The following is a 21,962-nucleotide window of genomic DNA, read 5'->3' as shown; positions in this document are numbered from 1 at the left end:
ATGAAATTTAAAGACGCTTGGTCCTTGGAAGAAAAGTTATGACAAACCAAGACTGCACATTAAAAAAACAGAGACATGCTTTGCCAACAAAGTTCTGTATAGTCAAAGCTATGGTTTTTCCAGTAGTCATGTATGGATGTGCGAGTTGGACCATAAAGAAGGCTGAGTGCCGAAGAACTGATGCTTTCAAACTGTTGTGCTAGAGAAGACTCTTGAGAGTCCCTTGGATAGCAAGGAGATCAAACCAGTCAATCCTAAAGGAAATCCACCCTGAATATTCATTGGAAGGACTTTTGCTGAAGCTCCAATGCATTGGCCACCTGAATTGAAGAGCCAGCCATTGGCAAAGACCCTGATGCTGGGAAAGATAGGAGGCAGAAGGAGAAGGTGATGACAGAGGATGAGATGTTGGATGGCATCATCCACTTAATGGACATGAGTTTGAGCAGTCTCTGGGAGATAGTGAAGATCAGGGAAGCCTGGTGTACTGCAGTCCATGGGGTCGCAAAAAGTCTGACATTACTGACTGAAAAGCACCAGCAATGGAGAAGTTGGGTGCCAGTTAATATTTGACATAATAAAAATCCCATCTACCACTTCCAACCTTCTGTGGAACTCAGCTACCTTCTTCCATTTACAGTTAGGCTTTTGTTTGTCCACTTAAGAAATTTGGGATATCATTTGGAGTGTGTTAACTTGATTAGCAATGTGTAAGAAATTGAAAGTAGCAAAAAGTTAAGACAGCCTAAATAGATCTTATTTTCTGACATTATTTTAACCACCAGTATTTACAGCACTGATTATGATGACTTAGATATTTTCTGATGGTAGGAAGATTGACAATATTCTTGGTGTGTCTTTGCAACCTCAATGTTATAAATATTCAAGAATATTTCTATTCTTAAAAATAATTCATTTAAAAATGTTTTAGTAAATGGAAGAACCAGGAAACCTGTAATTGTGCAATGTTATGAGATTTTAATTAAGGTGAGAGAAAAATGCTAATTCTTCTTGAATACAATGTGATATGTAAATGATTACTCTGCAAACTATTTTTAAAAGATAATCAGCATTTAGGAACTTTTCCATAAGATTAGAAAAGGATTCATCAAATATCTTTAAATAAATATAAACATGTAAGTCAAGACGCCACTGTCATTCAGGAGGCTACTAATTCTCTGGGAAGATCCTGTTCAGTATCTGTAACATCTCATGACTTTTTCAGTTCAGCTTTATATGGTAGAATAGCTTGAGTCAATTCCTTGAGTCTTTAGCCTTCAAAATCTTTGGTGCCTTCAAAATCAGGTGCCTTCGAAATCTTCGGTGACCTCAGTGTCACTTTATGATGATATATTAGTCTCAAGATTCTGACTTTTAATGAGAATATATATATATATTTAAAGTCCTTAAAAATGTGTTGTGTTGCTGTTGTAATGCATTTTTGCATTATATATATATATGGAGATGGAGTCTGGAGATAATGAAAGAAAGGCTCAAGGGAAATTTATTGACTTGTTCAAGATCAGAATGATAACATTATAATTTTGTAGACCTGAGTCCTATCTCAATATTCTGTCCAATGTAGCAAATCCAATTAGAGACAAAAGACTTTCATGATCAAGGGAACTTTTGTTTTATTAATAAAATAACTAAAAAACTTGGTTGTCACTAATGTAATATATTAGTCATCTTAAAGGAAATCTTAATCTTACGAGCAATCTTAACCACCCTCTAATGTGTGTGTGTGCTCAGCTGTGTCTGGCTCTTTGCAACCCCATGGACTGTAGCCTGTGGGCTCCTCTGTCCATGGAGTTTTCAGGCAAGAATACTGGAGTGGGTTGCCATTTCCTCCTCCAGGGGATTGTCCCTACCCAGGGATCGAACCTACATCGCTCGTGTCTCCTGTGTGGCATGCAGATATTTTACCACTAGCGCCACCTGGGAAGCAGCTACTTTCTAAGGGAGAGAGTAATGTCAATTTCCTTTAAGCATCATTGAGATGATACCATGAAAGATGAAGTTGCCTCTTTTAACTTTGTAAAAATGCATCAAAACAGAAACATAACACATTTTAAGGGGCTTCAAATTTATACTTCCTTGCAGTAATTTGATTTTAAGGAAATTGTGAACCAAATATTGTGGAGAGACTTTTAGGAAAAAAGTGCAATTACCTGGATCTATAATTATGCTAACCAGGTTAAGGTGAATAAACTGGCTAATTACAAAAACAAAACATTGTGGGATTCGTAGATGACCACATCACCATGTTGCCTTTGTCAGATGCTTTTAACCAAATTATTCATGTGTGTGTGCTTTGTAAACATTAGGTTAAAAGTTTGAGTGAGTGAGTGAAGTCGCTCAGTCGTTTCTGACTCTTTGCGACCCCATGGACTAGTAGCCTACCAGGCTCCTCCTTCCATGGGATTCTCCAGGCAAGAGTACTGGAGTGGGTTGCCATTTCCTTCTCCAGGGGATTTTCCCGACCCAGAGATCGAACCCGGGTCTTCCACATTCCAGGCAGACGCTTTAACCTCTGAGCCACCGGGGAAGCCCCAGGTTAAAAGTTTAAATCATATTTAATTATCTCCTTAAAAAATTGTTATACAGATGTTTCTATCTTAAAACAACTTTGCTGACTGATAAAGAACAATGCATTTGTACTTGTTAAGATTAATCTTTTATTATTTATTATTTTCCCTCTCTAATTTTAAAAATTATTTTTGTTTCATTTTATTGAGTGTTATTTAAGTAATGTATTTTATATACATTAATGATTAAATCTTTACAACAATGCCAGAACACTGAAATTTAGAAAGCTTGTCCAAGTTATCACAGAGGACAATCCAGAATTTGAACCAAATTCTGTTAGATTTCAAACAGATTCTCTTAATGACTATATTATGGGTGAATATATAAGTTATTATTTAGGAGATAATATTGAATTCTATTATTTGCACTTTCAAAACTTTTAAATCATGTGCTCAAATTGTAACAAGACTTCCATTTCCTATTTAAAAGGTGTATTTCATAGTCGTTTTTGTTTCTGACATTCTAAAAGATATAAACACTTTAAAGTATGCAGAAGTTTAATTGATTTAACTCTGTTGCTTCAATCATAGACTTACTGTATTGGTTACAATTTGGTTAAACTGATTCTTTTCTTTCTACTCCCTCCCAGAATAGTAGACTTCAGTTAAGTATTTTTCTTGATTCCAACAGAATTATGAATCATGTGTATATATATATATATTTATATATAGAAACATATAATCTACTATTATGCTATATTTTATTATACTATTATACTAATTATTAGGTTATTATATATTGCTATATTAACACATACCCTTTATATAATTTTTGTATTTATATATAATTCTAAGATGTATTTTTATACTTTTCTAGCAATAATCTATGAGAAAAATAAAACATTTTACATTTTTATTTGTTTCTACTGTTTAGTTGAATATGTATCAGCTATTTAAAAATATTTTTAATCTTTATTGAGTACTAAAAAATAAATAAATAAACACCATTAAAAGTCTGTTGTGTTTCTGAATTTTAATTTTACTAAAGACCTCAATGATATTTTCTGGTAATAATAAAGTAAGAAAATATACTTAATAACAATTCTGTTTTATATGTGGTGAACATGACGTACAGGGGAAAGTAACTGGGTGCTTATTTTAGGCCCGTTTACTTAACATGCATCTCATAATCATCTGCCTAAATTAAACAGAACCTGAGGTTTGATTTCAATTTAAGGTGTTCATTTACAAATTAGAACTGACATGGACTATTCACAATGAACAAAATAAATAATTTTCATCAAATTTCTTACCTGCACAATGTCTCTTCCAGCATATTTTCCTCTGGAGGAAACTCTTACATCATCTCCATCCAATTCAACCATTGCTTGAAAATAAAATAGTATAATTTATCCAAAGCATTTTAGCCATTATACTCTAACAATGTAGGCAATAAGGAAACCAAGGTGTATAAAATAACAAAATGTCCTATGTAAAGGCAGAAAGCTTTCTGATCCTTTCATCTCCACAGTGATTTCTTCCCCAAAACTTAACTGAATGTCAATTTTACAAATGAAGAAAGCAAGTGAAGACCTCATGTGACGCTTTGAAAAGTGAGGAGAGCCTATACAGTGTAAAAGTCTTTAGGTACATCTCCCATCCTACAAATTCTCAACTCTGGGTTACATGCTTACATGATGGATTCATCAAATGAGGCTAATTCATTCAGTTTTAATGTTTTTTTTTTTTCTAACTTAAGAAACTTGGTACTAATCATTATGGAATTTCCAATAACAATTTGAACTTTATTCTCTTTGAAATTACAACAAACTATGCAATCGTATTGTCTGTAATCTTTTTGTGAATAGATTTTAAAACAAGAAGTTTTTAGTGACTGGATAAACCATCTCTCTCTGAGATATGATTTTTTTCATTGGTTAAAAATAATTTTGACATTACATAGGTCAACTGCTTTTTGGGAATGCTGTGATATAACAGAATTGCTGGTATACAGTAGTGTTATGCTGCAATTGAGAACATTTTCCAGAGTTTAATGTTTTTTGGTGAGAATTCTGTAAATAAGTAATTACATAAGGAATGCTAATTTGTACTTAAAGTATAATTCTGTTACTAGAAACTCATTTTGTATACACATGATATTCACCAGACTCCAGAGAGCCATTTTGCTTTCACAAACCAACTGTTTGCTTTTTGCCCTCTAAAAATCACTAGAATACAGTCCTCACCTTTTCACTGTTTTCTTCAGTGCTTGGATAATGCATTTCAGCTAAAGATATTTTACTGTTTTTCCTATTTTTATTTTGATTGAGCTATAACTGCAAAATAACATTATATTATTTTTAGCAGTAAAATGTAATGATTCACTATTTGTGTATACTGTGAAATGATCACCATAATGAGTCTAACTGACCATACATGATTATAAATTCTTTTTCTTTTGATAAAAACTTTAAGGTCTATTGTCTTGGCAGCCTTCATATATGCAACATGGTATTAATTATACTCACCACACTGTACATTACTTCCCCATGACTTATTTATTTTATAATTAGAAGTTTGTGCCTTTTGACTTCCTTCACCCATTTCACCCACCTCCAGCCCTGGCAAGCCTCTGGCAACCATCAAACTGTTCTTTATATCGTTATGCCTTTTTTTTTTTAACAACATGTCTTTTAAGTTTTACTTTTCTACATATTTTCAGGAATAAATATCTGGGGTGAAACATTGCCGGTACACATAATTTGATAGTGAACCATCATCCAGTAATCTGTTTAGATATATAATATATGTCAATATTTAGTAAATTGTATAAATATCCATTAACAAGGCAATTAAATTATTCAAAATACAAAAGAACTATTTTTCTCTCCTATTTATTAGGGATCTCAATAGGAAAATTCAATATACTCAAATATTTTCAATAATTAATTTCTTTTTTCTTCTAGGTTTGTTTTCAAAATTTTCATATTACTTTGAGACATAAATGAACACTGATGGTGACATGTCAGCAATCAGAGAATTTTCTCCTATATTATCTAATTTGCTAATAACTCATAATGATTACCCTATACTCACTCAAAAATAGACAACAAAAATTAGATGATGTTCTGGGCCTCACCTTCCACTGTCCTCTACAATCTCCATTGGTCTTTGTGTTTCATTTCAGTTAAAGAAAATGGCAGTTACTCAGGCAACAACGTATTAGAATGAGATGCTATAAAAATATCACCCACTTTTCAGTATGTCCTTTGGGTTAAAAGGCTGCAGGTAGCAGAATTGGAAACTACACATTTGAGAGCAAGAAGAAAAGAAATGGCATGTAAGTGGTGGAAGGGAAATGTTCATCCTTCAATTTTTCAGATCATCTGGTCCTCAAGGAACCTGAAATCATAAGCCCCGGTTACCCACCCGATCCCCTCTCTGGAAAAAAGATGTATAAGAAACAGACCTGTATCTCTTTCTAGCCTTGGGAGACAAAATGACGTTAGAACCCCTTATATTTCCCCCCCTCTCCTAAACTTGGATCAAGGCAATTACATGGATACTACATTGACTTGTTGCATTTTAAGGACAAAGAAATTCTGCCCTGAAAAATTATACAGAAAGTTTTAAATTATTTTCACTGAAATTCAGAAATAAGACATTTAAATACTTGTTAATCTAATAGTTAATTTATATTTCCTCTACTTTCAAAGAATAGATGGCAATATGTTTTATTTCTTGCCTATGTAAACCTCTTGGTTGAAATACATGTAGATGTTGGATTTATGTAGCTAACTGAGAAAATATGCAAGTTTTACGTCAGTCTTTTCCTACTAATTTATATGCATACTATATAAACTTACTTATGGTAGATTTGGAAGTGCCTAGAAAAAGGCTCCTCTGATAAGATAATAACAACTTGAATGTAACTCAGAAATTTTCTTCCATCAGGGTGAAAACAAAATTCAGGTGTTTCAGGACCCTAATTGCCTGTTTATAGGCTTGCCAGAGGAAAAGTTCACTTTAATTCCCAAGACAGAATTCTATGGGAAGGCAAATTCCTTATGTCTATAATCTTCAATCACTCTTCCTCATGAGAAGAGTGATTCATAGGATAACTAAGATTGGGAGATGGAACTGACCTTGAATCTCTTTTTGGAGTACTCTATCCTCAGGTTGAAGGCAATTTCTCCCTGTGGTATGATAAATAGGCAAGGCTCTGCTCCTGTCCAGAGGAGGCCTTGACATAAAAGGGAGGTCATTTAATTTGGGGGCAGAAAAGAAATAAGAAGTCTGCGTTTGTGCACAGGGTAACTCAGATTCTCTAATTCTGAACTACTATTAATAAAACTTACATTTTGATTTCTATTTGAGTGACTCTTGCATATTTTTTTTTAGTTAGTTCAAGAAATCAGAGGGGGAATTAATGAATTTTCATACCTCAAAACTCTGATCAAGAATTCATTGGGAACAAAAGAATTGAAGAAACTAAATAAGTGTGGCTATTGTATGAGGGTAGTACCTAAATAGCTGTGCCTGCTGCTTTGAATAGAAATACATGACCAGAAATATTCACCAGGAAATATCAGTTGCTCTGTATTCATACATTATGTGTAGGAGGTTGAGGAACAAGTGATTGAGGTCTTACACCTAACAATGGTCTTCCACAGGACTCCTGGAGAGCTGGGATGTACCCAGTGAAAAGTGCATACTTGAGAGGCAAAAGCAAATTAGTAACTGAAAAGGAAATCATGAATTACTTTAACCTAGCAACTGGTAAAGTGTGTGAATTGTAGCCTGTCACTGCTCAGTGCAGATGATCAAGTACACAAAGTATTAACAAGAAGGATGTGTCTTAGTTTTCCTGACTCCAGAGAGGTAGCTCAGATTCATGCTTGATGGACAATGAAAACAGATGTAAATATTCAGAGACAGAGAAAATATTAGCAGGAGCAACAGCAGGCAGGGCTAAACTGACTTTGCTTTAGAAACTGGAAGATTATAATGATGCAAAGTGTGACCAGCCAAGTATGGAATCAAAGGAAAGAACCTCCAAGATCAGCAATATAACTGCTGTGTTGTTTTTCCTGAGACTGACAGACCTGTACTGTCCGTACTGGGGAGGCCCTGGGTGGTTAGGCAAGAATCATCTTAGTGATGATCATATTATGATTAGCCACCTATGTGCCTAAATTAACCTGTCACATACCAAAAGTTGCTTCAAATATTTTAAAATTATTCTAATTTCTAAAGTTCCAAGCTAAATACTCTCATTATCAATGTAAAAACACATGAATCAGGTGAATATTATGTGGTTATACAGTTGCTACCTAGCATAGAGTTCTCTTAAAGGAATCCATCAGGTGACAAGAAATGGACTAACTTTAGAGTTTACCCAGATTACTAGTTACATGAACACCCATCACTAATTGGCATTTGAAGATGGCTTTAGCCAACAGAAACAGAAAACTGCCCAATAAGTGAATTTAGCATGATTATATAGTCTTATTAAGTTTCAGATAGTCATATCCATTTTCATTGTACTTTGGTCTTTCATAGGACAGAACATAAATATTTATAAAGATAATGTCTACCAACAAGCCAAGGTCTGAAAATCCATTATTATGCTTCTCAACATAGTGGTTTATTTATTTAGTGCTCACCCTTAAAAGTTTTTAGGGAACCCAGAGTGTGTTTTGCCTTAGGAACAAAAACTCAATTTATCATTCAATATTAAGAAATATTTTGAGGTACAATTCATCTCTAATAAAACAGAAAGCTACATGGTTGAATTAACCTATACTAGAGAGATAATGAACTACTCAGAAGACATTCTTTTAATTTGCTCGCTTCAATAGACTCCATCATATGATATCTATGTCTGTACGTACATGGACATAGTATACAAACCCACATACACACTCAGATCCCTATATGCAAAAAAAGGAGTGATAGATATGTAAGTACATGATGAGTTACAGTTAATAAATTCCCAATTAATGCTATTGAAATTTTATTACTCACCATCAAATTCTGCTGGTCCAACACCTACTATAATTATTGACATTGGAAGTTTTGAAGCCTTCAAAGAGAATATAAAATTTGTTCACAGTTAAGAAACTGAATTAGGAAAACAACTAAGAATTAGGAAGAAAATAATATCCTAAGTATTGACACTTTTTCACATAATTTCATTCAAATACTTTTGGATGTATTTAATATTAACACAGAATAATATACTTGACTCCACTTTCATCCTTTCTGAACTCTGTACATATGCTAATTCATGTGGATTTTCTTCAGGAATAACCAGTCTTGGATAATATATATATATATATTTTTTAAACTGAGCATTTGCTTATACTTGGTATTCTCAGACAAAATTTTCCTAAGCTGACTCTGGGTATCTTTAGTCTCTTTTTTCTTGTTCTTTCTCTATTTGAAGATCTTTTTGTTACTGAAAGGTGAAAAAAGATACCATATTTGTGAAAAAGTAGTGCATGCATGCATGCTAAGTCACTTCAGTTGTGTTTGACTCTGTGCAACCCTATGGACAGTAGCCTGCCGGCCTCCTCTGTCCAAGGGATTCTCCAGGCAAGACTACTGGAGTGGGTTGCCAGTGCCCTCTTCTAGGAGATCTTCCCAACTTAGGGATCGAACCCATGCCACTCTTGCATTGGCACGCAGGTTCTTTACCAATAGGGTCACCTGCAAAGAAAAAGCAGTACTCTATCTCATTAATAGTTATGGCTAGGAAAAGCAATTTTTATAGTAAATGTGTGACTACAAATGATAATTATAGAAAGTTATTATTAGTATGATTAAATAATTTTATGCTAAGACTATGAGATCCACCAACAGAAAGGTGGAGCAATATAGCAACCACATCACCAGGTCATTGAAATATGAATAACTGTTCTTCAGTACATGTCCTATTAGTTTATTTTTTAAGTTTTTTAAAAAATTTTAATGTTGGCCACCATAACAGGTGTTAAGTGATATCTAACTGTGGTTTAGGTTTGCATTTTCCAAATATTAGTGATGTTGAGGCTCTTATAGCTTGTTGATTATTTGTGTATCTTCTTTGGAGAAACACCTTTCAAGTTTTTTTTTTTTTTTTAACTTTTTATTTTGTATAGGAGTGAAAGTGAAAGTGTTAGTTGCTCAGTCATGTCTGACTCTTTGCGACCCCATGGACTGTAGACCGCCAGGCTCTTCTGTCCATGGAATTCTCCAAGCAAGAATCCTGGAGTAGATAGCCATTCTCTTCTCCAGAGGATCTTCTTGACCCAGGGATCAAACCAAGATCTCTTGCATTACGGGTAGATTCTTTACCATCTGAGCCACCAGGGAAGACCAATATAGTCAATCAACAATGGTTTCAGGTGAACAGTGAAGGGACTCAGTCATACATATACATATATCCATTCTTTCCCAAACTTTCTTTCCATCCAGGCTCCACATATTATGCAAGACAGTGTGCCACATAATGTGCAAGCTTTTACCTCTCTTTCATTTTGTGTTTGGTTTTGCTAAGTATATGTCTATAAAAATTTTATTTTTTCCCACATGTAACTAATTTTTCTCACACAAACAGCTAATTATATGCTATTAATAATTATGTCATTAATAAGCCATTAATAATTATGAAATATGATAATCTTTCATACAACCATTTTTACTAATGTCTACTTTGTGTCAAATACTGCTCAACTTGAATATAGAAAGGTAAGTAAAACCAGATATAATTTTATAGATTGCAATCTAGTAAATATAGATTTTATAGATTATAGTCTACTAAAGAAGATAATCAATTAATCATAAATGTAGCACATAATTAGAAACTAGTCCCCATCCAGTTCTATAAACATAGAAATTATCACAGTTCTCCTGTAACTGAAATGCAAATATTTAGAAATATTCTGTACAAATTGTAAGACTATACACATGAAACTAATAAACACACTCATGCACATGAAGTTGATGATATGATTTATTTTCATTTATAAAAGAGTTGTCTAGATAATGCACTGGCTGCAAAGGCATGGACATTTTGTTTCACTGTTAAGTCAACTAAGACTTCAGTTAATTAACCTAAGTAGCACAATGCTTTCGTTTAGCCAGCCCAAGACAGAATGATTCCTACTTACGTTAACTATGGACTCCTTAGTTTGAGCCATATCTGAGATAACACCATCTGTCACAATTAGGAGCACAAAATACTGGGAGCCATCCTTTACGGAAGCAGCATATCTGAAAGGCAAATAAAAGGTAAACAATACCCAAAATAAAACAGTTTCTCTCACATGATAGCTGCTAAATATAATTAGGAATAGTCAACACATCTGTTAATCTCAAGAAAATATTTCAACATTTGTTATGAGCCTATATTAGGCAAATTCTCAAATATACAATTTTTTTTTTTCTCTGAAATAGCACACTAGAATAACAGCATACTGGATGCTGGCACACAGAAATGTTGGGCAGCCTTAGAAATTCATTCACAAATAAAAGGTGAGCTGGAAGGCATGTTACCACAGAGGAATGGCTATGGCTTTTGGAAATAGATATCTTGTCTAAGCAACACATAATGTGTATAGCCTTCTGCATAAATTACATAAACTATCTGAACTTTACTTTCTTATCTTTAAAATCAAGATAATGCAACTTTCTATTGTTAATAAGGAAATTTCATGTATGGTAGTAAATATTTATATTGTTATACACTGGTAGATTTTTACACATGTTAAATTATATAAATGATTGTTATTCTTGTTTTGGAACTAGATAGCAGTGATGATTGCATAACACTGTGAAAATGCTGAATGTCATTGAACTGTAAACTTTAAAATGGTTGGTTTTATGTCATGTGAGTTTTATCTTACTTATAAAAATGCAACTGAAGAAATACTTTTTTGACAAAGCTATAGTTTTAGGTCTTTAATACATGTTAAATTGGTGAAAGATGAGAAGGAAAATATAAAAATCAAAGACAAAAATTAGGCATGTAATGAGAACATATTCTAGTACTTATTTTCTGTACTCTACTGCATAATTCTCACCAAATAATACTAGAAATATACGGGAGAATTTTATTACTATATTTCCTCTCTTTTTCCATTTTGTTCTACCATTCTGAGTATCTTGATGATATTCTCAATAGAATATGTTTCATGACTTTTAGTACATAACTAGTATATTGGTCATATCTAGTAATGAGGAAGAATTATGGTGCTCATAGAGGACAGTTTATAAAAAATCATCAAGTAAATCACAGAAAAATTATTTCAATGAAATATCTATTGATTATCAATGAAAATCAGTACCTGATGGACTCTATAATAATAAAGTTTGAATACATTGTGGACAAACCAATGGCCTAATATATCAGGGCAAACTTTATAGCTAAAAGTTTAACTTTTACAGCAAAGATATAGCAGCACAAAATCTATGAAATTAATTGGTAAACACTGGTAATAAGTTATTTATTTATAATAATGAATTCACACAAAACAGGTTCTATCATTTTTATCTTTTCATAAAACAGTGATGGGTATGACAGTGTGTAAGAGAGTAAGAATCAAGTATAATTTATCTTGCATTAATATAATTTTTCATTCTGCTTTATTTGATGGCTATCAAAGACTTAGGAAAAGAAAGTATAGATAATATTACTCATCTATGTAACACAATAAGCTAGGAAGTATTTTTCAAATTACAAGTAATGACTCAGTGAATTTTGAAATCAATTTCACGGGTCAAGATTTGCATTAAAAAAGTAACAGAAAAGAAAAGGAAACCATAGTAATAAAAAAAGAAAATATGAGTTAAGAATAAATATTATTTCATATTATTTTATTTTAATTATGTGTGTCCAGGGTTGAGATGTAAGGTTCATTGTTGTTGTTCAGTTGCTAAGTCATGTCTGACTTTTTGTGACTCCATGGACTGTAAGCCTGCCTTGCTCCTCTGTCCATGGGATTTCCCAGGCAAGAATACTGTAGTGGGCTGCTATTTCCTTCTCCAGGGGATCTTCCTGACCAAGGGATCAAGCCCACATCTCCTACATTGGCAGGCAGATTCTTTACCACTGAGCGACCAAGAAAACCCATAAAATTGATAAGAATACAAATTGTAGCTGAAAATGCTTGAAAAACCTGATCTAAAGGGTCACACTCAGAAAAAAACATTGTCAATGTATCAGTGTAAACCTGAGATGGAATTCCACAGGAGAGTCCACTGTCCTGGGTGCAGGGATATTTTATTATCATGTCTACGTCCCAGGTAATGAAAAGTAGAACATATTTAAGTTGCTGATCATGTCTAATGCACTTGTGTATGCTCAGTCATGTCTGACTCTGCAATCCTATAGACTGTACCTCACCAAGATTCCTCTGCCCAAGGGATTCTCAGGCAAGAATACTGGAGTGGGTTGCTATTTCCTCCTCTAGGGGATTATGCTGATGCAGGGGTTGAAACTGCATCTCCTGCACTGGAAGGCAGATTCTTTTACCACTGAACCACCAGGGAAGCCTGACCATATCTAACAGGGAGATGGTAAAGTACCAGAACCTTCAAATACAGAACTTCAGTAATTCAAATGCAGTACTTTTTTAGTTTTGGTTACATATTGGGAAAGCTATGAGAGTTGTTCCTTTTCAATTACCTAAAAATTAGGCAGGGTTTCATAGGATTTAAAACTGTGTCAGTAAAAATATTTTAGGGATTTAAAAGTAGTGTCTAATTTACTAGGGCAACTTCCCTTGTGTCTCAGATGGTAAAGCGTCTGCCTACAATGTGGGAGACCCAGGTTATGCTAAGCAAATGTATATAAAATTTTACATTAACAATTTTTCTAGAACATGTATTTAGAATAAGTAATTATATTCTAATCTCAATATCATATACTATATGTTAATATCAGGGAGGTTAAGATAATGTGTCCTATATATCACTGAAAGGCTTTAGTTGTCTTCATAGAATTCAATCTCTTATTACTTCTATGTTGCTATGGAATATAATCTTAGATATGAGTGATTTCACAACTGAGATTGTGATCGATATTGCTCTCATGGATGCTTATTCAAATAATACAATTTTTTTCCTTGGTTGAACAAATATAGGTCCTAACATAAACCAGTGTATAGTTTTCATTTGATATTTTGATATAAAGTTCTTATTGAAGTATCATGATAGCTCAATGGAGATTCTTTTTACTGTATATCTTTTCCTTCACTTTCTCGGAGGTAAATTATTAGAAAACAACTTTCATTTGTGGAGCCATGCCAACAATAAAATTATGATTTCATTCTGGTCTAGCACACTAAAATAAACAAATTATTTACTTACCTTGCTACATGATTAATTACAAGAGCAAAATTTGTTGGCCCATACAGTTGCACAGATTTCAGACTCCTATAATAAGCTTCCATGACACCATCAATGCCATTACAGTAGGGGTTTTGGGGGTTCCCATTCTGTAGAAAGTTATAGCAAAAACAGGAAAAGAATGAATAATGTCTATAAAAATAAACTAAAAAAGAGAACAACACATGTTGATATCCAGAAAGCTTTTTGCAAAGAAAACTCAGTTATATATTTATAATAGCAAATAATAATAATAAATTGAGTAATCAACAATAGATTATAACATATCAATATTAAATAGATTGTGATATGCAGTAATGTGCAATCATTAAAAATGGATACTTTTCAGCTAACAGGCAGAAGAAAATTCTAAATAATCTTGAGAAGTTGAATATCACATTTTATGATTAATACTTATACAGAGATCTCGGAACATGCAGAGATGAACATATAAAAATCTGAAAAGAAGGAAACAAATATTAATAGTGGCTACCTCTGAGTGGTTATATAATTGTCAATTTTTATTTGATTGTTTAGATTATTCTGTATTTTCCAAGCTTTCTGCAGTGATGTGTACAAAAATCAGGAAAAATACTATCAATTCAAATAGTTTCTTTTTTAATGGAAGTAAAAACGTAAAATATCTGCCACTTGCACATTTTCAGGCCAAAATTGATAACCCCCCAAAAAGAAGGGATCAAAGGGAATATAATTTGGTGTGAGTAACATCACGACAAGATAAAGTGAAAAAAATCAGAGAGACTTGTTCATATTGTTCAATGGAATTGGAGCTTGCCACAGGAGTTCTTGGGCTTCCTAGGTGGTCAGTGGTAAAGAATCCTTCTGCAATGCAGGAGATGTAAGAGACGTGGGCTGATCTCTGGGTTCAGAAGATCCCCTGGAGGAGGGCATGGAAACCCACTACAGTATTCTTGCCTGAAGAATCCCATAGACATAGGAGACTAGCAGGCTACAGTCCATGGGGTTGCAAAGAGTCGGACATGACTGAAGTGACTTAGCACAGCACTGGAGTTCTTATTCGGCAGATAGAACCTAGAAGGGCAACTGGAGACTTGGTTCAGCTTTCTCATTCTCTGAATGCTCTGTTATTAGGTTTAATTCTGAGTCCAGATTCCACAAATAACACAATAAGGCATTGTTGTCTATTGTTATTTAGCAAACCATTCCAAAAGGTAGTGGCTTAAAACAGTAGGTATTTATTATCCCATATTTTAGCCAGGTGATTTTTGCTCTGGATCTCTCAAGAGCTTACGGTCAAGAAGCTGACCTGGGCTGCAGTCATCTGAAAGCAAGACCAGAGTTGGACAATCTGCTTCTAAGAAGGCTCACCTGTATGGTTTGCTGGTGATAAGCTAAAGGAACTTTGCACAGGGCTGCTTGTGTATTCCAACATTATGCAACAAAAGTGGCTAACTTCTCCAAAATGAGAGCAAGGAGGAAGCTCCAATAAGCTCAGAAACTAATCTTATACGTTGCAGAGCATTGCTTTTACTTTCATCTACTTTTTAGAAATGAGTCACTAAGTGTAGCCTACATTCAAGGGAGGAGGAATTAGGCTCCACCTCTGGAAGGGGGTAATATGTATATATATATAAAATTGTAGTTATGTTTTTAAAACACTAGACACAGTAACCATGCTTAAGCATGTAAGTGAAAGTCGCTGCTTTCATGTCTGACTCTTTGGTACCCTATGAAATATACAGCCCATGGCATTCTCTAGGCCAGAATACTGGAGTGGGTAACCTTTCCCTTCTCTAGGGGATCTTTTCAACCCAGGTATTGAACCCAGGTCTCCCACATTGCAGGCGGATTCTTTACCAACTGAGCTATCAGGGAAGCCCAACTAAACATAGTCACTATGCTTAAACATAATGAGCATGTATATGTTTTATCTGAACAATCAAAGTGTGAAAGTGTTAGCTGCTCAGTCATGTCTGACGCTTTGCAACACCATGGACTGTAGCTTCTGTCCATGGAATTCTCCAGGCAAGAATGCTGGTGCCATTTCCTTCTCAAGAGCATCTTTCCAAACCTGTGGGGCTGAACACAGGTTTCTGGCATTGCAAGCACATTTTTTACCATCTGAGCCACCAGGAAACCACCACTATGTAACAATATTACAAAATCCTAAGCATTTGAAAGACTGAGGATCTTAGTGAACTAACGCAAATGTTACCAATGACTTCAATTTTGTCACCTGTGAAAGAATAATTTATATCCACCTTGTTCTTTAAATTTTGTCTTCTCCTTCAAAATTTATTAATTAACCCTCATGTAACTTCTAAATCATAAAAGTAATAAAATAACTATTTATATTATAGAATTGACTATACAAATTCAAATTAAAACATGAAAGTATAATATTTAGCACAAAATAGCAAATTTTTAATTTTTTTTGACGTTAATTTTTTTGATGTTTTGATTTTTTTGATGCTAATCTGAGCTGACCTTTAATTAACCTTCCTTTAAATATAAGTTTAGGTTGTTCTTTTGCTTGATAAGGTATAAAGCTAGTTAAAATAAAAACTCATTACTGATTTTGGGCATAAAATATATTATATATCTGCCTTAAGGGAACAATTACAAACCAGGATAGTTCTGAGTTACTTTTTGATCAGCATTTGAACATTTTGCCTGGGACGGGATTTATATTCCTATAAAACTATGTATTTCCTTTATTCCTCTGGAAATAACAAGGTACCATTCTCCACCCCCCCTTTTTATGTATGTTGATAGAATGATTTTCTAAGTCTTTAAAAAATTTATTTCTTAAAACAATAACAAGGGGAATTGTTTTTTGCTTGTTAAGACAAATAAAAATAAGCTTATGTGAGGCTCTAACACAAAAGTAAAATGCAGAATGTTTTTGAAAATAAATACATTTAATTTTGTTGTTTATTAAGGAAGAGGGAAGAAGATTTTCTTTTAAGGTCTCTGACCATGTGATTATTAGAAATATTTCCTCCTAATATTTCCTTTACACTATTGTATCTTCAGTTCAGTTCAGTTCAGTCACTCAGTTGTGTCCGTCTCTTTGCGACCCCACAGACTGCAGCACGGCAGGCTTCCCTGTCCATCACCAAACCAGGAACTTACTCAAACTCATGTCCATTGAGTTGGTGATGCCATCCAACCATCTCATCCTCTGTCGTCCCCTTCTCCTCTCACCTTCAGCCTTTCCCAGCATCAGGGTCTTTTGCAATGAGTCAGTTCTTCCCATCAGGTGGCCAAAGAATTGGAGTTTCAGCTTCGGCATCAGACCTTCCAATGAATATTCAGGCCTGATTTCCTTGAGAATTGACTGCTTGGATCTCCTTGCAGTCCAAGGGACTCAGGAGTCTTCTCCAGCACCACAGTCCAAAAGCATCATTTCTTCAGCACTCAGCTTTCTTTATAGTCCAACTCATACATCCATACATGACTACTGGAAAAACCATAGATTTGACTAGATGGACCTTTGCTAGCAAAGTAATGTCCCTGCTTTTTACTATGCTGTCTAGGTTGCTCATAGCTTTTCTTCCAAGGAGCAAGTATCTTTTAATTTTGTGGTTGCAGTCACCATCTGCAGTGATTTTGGAGCCCCCAAAAATAAAGTCTCAATGATCACTGTTTCCATTGTTTCCCCATCTATTTGCCATTAAGTGATGGGATCAGATGCCATGATCTTAGTTTCCTGAATGTTGAGCTTTAAGCCAATTTTTTTACTCTCCTCTTTCACTTTCATCAAGAGGCTCTTTAGTTCTTCGCTTTCTGCCTTAAGGGTGGTGTCATCTGCATATCTGAGGTTATTGATATTTCTCCCAGCAATCTTGATTCCAGCTTGTGCTTCATCCAGCCCAGCATTTCTCATGATGTACTCTGCACATAAGTTAAATAAGCAGGGTGACAATATACAGCATTCACATACTCCTTTCCTGATTTGGAAACAGTCTGTTGTTCCATGTCCAGTTCTAACTGTTGCTTCTTGACCTGCATACAGGTTTCTCAGGAGGCAGGTCAGGTGGTCTGATACTCCCATCTCTTTAAGAATTTTCCACAGTTTGTGGTGACCCACACAGCCAAAGGCTTTGACGTAGTCAATAAAGCAGAAGTAGATGTTTTTTTCTGGAACTCTCTTGCTTTTTCGATGATCCAAAGGATGTTGGCAATTTGATCTCCAGTTTCCTCTGCCTTTTCTAAATCTAGCTTGAACATCTGGAAGTTCCTGGTTCACATACTGTTGAAAACTTCAGTATCTTCAGGTACAGTGTAATGAGTAATTATATCTTCAGGTACAGTGTAATGAATCATCAAGTATCATTGTGAGCCATGGCATTCCACAATCAAAAGTGCTAAAGTGGTAATATGGGGATATTTGCCCTTTCTTTTTCCACAATATCTATTCCTACACATATTTCAAATAAAAAGCTGGGGTTTACCTTAGACCCTTTTGATTGATTAAAGCTCAACTTCAACATTGGTGCCAGCCTCAAACTCACCAATTAGGGATTTAAAATTTTTGTTAAAGAGCTCTTGCAGGGAAAGAGCAATTGGCCATGATGGCAGTAGTCAGGTTCTCTTGCCCCAGGACCTCTTGCTTTTGCCTCATGTTCCATAAATAATGACTTTCCATGGTTATGTAACATCTGAGATCATTTATAGCACTGTGCCTGCATGTCATGATGCTCTCATTTGGTCATGGGCCCCCTTTTTTCTGTAAAACTGTATAAGCTCCACCTGAAAAGCCCTTGCAGCTGTGTTATGGCTGTGTCTGCTGAGTCAGTCATCAGAGAATACAGCACGATTGCATCATGGCTGCCGCACCAGCCATTAGAGAATAAACATGTCTGCAGTTCCTATGGCTCCTTGAATCTTCTTCCAGCTTCCTTGCTTGCACCTTACCTACCCCAGGTTCAGTGAGCAGTGTGAATAGTGAGACACCTCCCTTGCTATCTGAAAGATTATTTGAATTCAGTTTGATAAACATTAATGATTGTTTATATATATATATATATATATATCACAAATTCTTACCATGGAAATATGAGGGTTTGGTAACACTAGGTAGTACACTAATTGCCAGATTGACATAGACTGAAGTTTTTCTATTTGCCGTTTTCAGCATCTACAGTTATATATTGTAGTTATTTAGGATGAAGTTAACACAAAAATTAAATGGAGTACTATCTCTCTGAAGATCTACTTAACCTTTGTCTGTCTTATTCAAGAAAAAAGTGCTTTGAAAAAAGTTAAAGTCATATAATTATTAAGTAAAATTAAAGATGAAGCATTTTCATCATCACTTTCACCAATTTTAGAAACTATTTTTCATAAATTTAGAGTGTGACCTTCTATAAATATCTGAGTTTGGTTCAAACAATCATTTAAGATGCAAATAATAAAAAGTTTCTCCTTTGCATAGGTTTGGTTGTAAAGAATGAATATAGAGGCAGGAAAAGCAGAAAAGGAGAGAATTAGAGAACAAATGGAAGAAAAATCATACACAAAGGTGAGGAAAAACTTGTGGAAGGAAAATTAATATCATTTAGTTTAGCATAGTTATTATTTTTTATTATTCCTTTCTTAAGCTTTAAAATAGTCAGGACCTTTTTCCTGAGGCACACAAGATATAGGATCACATGAGTGATTTTTGTGGTCTTATAAATTTCTGGGAAATTTGAATTCTCCAGCACACAACAAAATCACAACAGATATTCATTTTTTATATGACATTGGGGGTGGTAGCATATGGGCTATTTCACAGGAGAAAATTAAAACCTCCAGCAACCTTTCCCAAAAAGGGGGTGATGGAACAGAAAAATCAAGAATACATATGGGGAAAAAATTAAAATACAACTCTTAAAATATATTAAAGAAGATAAAGTCTCATCATATAGAAGGTTCTGTAAGTGTATGTGTGTGTGTGTGTGTGTGTGTGTGTGTGTGTGTGTGCGTACATAATGAGGCTCATAAAGGACATATCTAAGAGGTGGTATTATTATAGATGCTTTTAAAAAATGTGGTTTAGTAGTGGTTAAGAACAAAGATTCTATAATACGACTGACCTGGGTTCAAGTCCTGTCTTCTGGAAACCTGATTAAATTCTGTGACTCTGGGCTAAATTATACAACTCCTGGGGGTACTCTTTTCACTGTATTTAATATGAGTGGCTCTTGATAGTAGTGTGATGTGTCACTCATCTCATGACCTATCAGACAAGAATTTTATGAAGATTGTACAAGAAATGAGCATAAAGTACCTGGCTTGATACTCAGTAATTACTAAATAATTGAATTGTTTATTTGTCTATTTTTCTTGCAGAACTAAAAAAAAAAAAATCCCACACATTGTTTTTGTAACAAGAATAAAAACAACAGAAGATACCTACAAAAATTGTTGGGCACAGAAGACTTTAATTTCACAATATATAGAGTATAGCAGGGAGGCATTTCTATTAGGAAAATTTAAAAATTTTCCAAAATGATATCTAACCATTCCCACATAGTTTTTCCCATTATTTTTATCAAAAAATGTAAGTGAGAATAAGGCTGATTGGGCCTATAAGCACTATCTGTGTGAAGTTTATTTTAAAGGTAGAATACAGTACATTGCTTATTTGTAATCATACAACAGGAGTGGATTTATGTAAATTAAACATTAATTAGATAAATATTTGAGTCACATCTACTGCATTATATTGAAATTATAATTAATTATACCTATAATTATTGCTTTACATTTGAAAAATAATAATTCTACCAATAACTGATCCTTTATATTTGAAAAGAAATGACATTTTGGAAGATGGAAGAATAAGGATAGCTACTCATTCTTTGATACCCTTCCCCTTGAGAGGTGAAGGTTACTTCTACTACCTCAAAACTGGGGTGAACTTAGTGACTTGCTTGACAAAAAGGAATGTAGGAGAAATAACTTTCTGAGACTTCTAAGTCCTTGAAGATTCTTCCCCAGCCTTTTAGAATATCCACTCTGAGAAAGCTGATTGCTGTGTAAGAAATACGACTACCTTGAGACCACTACACTGTGATGAAGCCCACAAAACCACATGGACAAACTGTATGTAGAAAGAAGGAAAGATGCCTAGAGAATCCAGGTATTTCAGCCATCCTAGCTGCAGGTATTAGTCACGAGCAAATGAGACATCTTAGTGGAGGTACTAGCTCCAGGAGACATGACATGAAGAAAACTGAGGAATCCAACCGACAGTCAGAAAGGAACAGATATATGGCTCCAGTAGAACAATTCCAGCCATCTCTAGCCAATCAAAGCATCCCAGGTGTGGCCCAGGTGTCTTGAACAAACGTACCATTCTCCTTGTATCATGCTCAAATTCTTGATCCACAAATCATGAATATAATGGAAGGTGTTATGTAGCAACTGAAAACCAGAAGAGGTTTTAAATCATACGCACTTTAGGTAGATTTGTTGCTAATCTATTCATCTTTTTGCCATGAATATCACACTTCTAAATCAATCATTTACTAAAACTGAGCTGATTTTATCGTCATAAGAAGTTGCTACATGAGCAAGTAAAGCATAAGCAGTGAACCTATGAAAAGATCCAAAATACTATTTTTTTTTCAAAATATCAATTATTTCCATGTATTCTTACCAAAGCAAACTCATGAGATATCCTTCCATCCGGAGGCAGTTTTGCACCAAAACCTAAAGCTGGGAACATTTGATCACTGTCATAATCTTGAACGATTTCTCCCACTGCTTTCAGTGCCATACCATAGGCATTCAGTTGATAAGGATTCATGTAGTGGAGAGAAGTGGGCTGGGCAGGGTTGCCTGATGATAGAAAAAAAATTAAAACATGAGAGATCAAGCTAAAGGTATAATTTTTAGACATTTTTCTTGATATCTATTTCAGATTGAAATGTCAATAATATGTTTTTCTGCCTACATTCACAATGTGTTAAATATTGGGTTGGCCAAAAAGTTCACTCAGGTTTTTGCATAACATTTTATGGAAAAATCCAAGCAGAACTTTGGTCAACCCAGTAGCTTCTTTTGGATGCACAATGACATAGAGATATT

General features: G+C 34.4%; 1 protein-coding gene across 1 annotated transcript in view; it reads right to left on the bottom strand.

Annotated features, from left to right (window-relative positions):
• The window catches only part of LOC138072379 (copine-8-like), a 28,215-nt gene extending 6,501 nt beyond the window's left edge, over positions 1–21,714 (bottom strand). Inside the window, exons 1-5 of the mRNA XM_068963473.1 lie at positions 21,532–21,714; positions 13,881–14,008; positions 10,682–10,784; positions 8,556–8,613; positions 3,842–3,915 (exon numbers count right to left, since the gene is read on the bottom strand). Coding sequence (XP_068819574.1) covers positions 3,842–3,915; positions 8,556–8,613; positions 10,682–10,784; positions 13,881–14,008; positions 21,532–21,681 — 513 coding nt within the window. The 5' untranslated portion in view covers positions 21,682–21,714. The remainder of the gene's footprint in view (positions 1–3,841; positions 3,916–8,555; positions 8,614–10,681; positions 10,785–13,880; positions 14,009–21,531) is intronic.
• Between the last annotated feature and the right edge of the window lie 248 nt (positions 21,715–21,962).

This window comes from Capricornis sumatraensis, unplaced genomic scaffold (genome assembly GCF_032405125.1).
Source record: "Capricornis sumatraensis isolate serow.1 unplaced genomic scaffold, serow.2 scaffold13, whole genome shotgun sequence".
In the NCBI taxonomy this organism is placed as follows: domain Eukaryota; kingdom Metazoa; phylum Chordata; class Mammalia; order Artiodactyla; family Bovidae; genus Capricornis; species Capricornis sumatraensis.
Note: the sequence above shows the minus strand (reverse complement) of the source record. Positions and strands in the feature narration are given on the sequence as shown.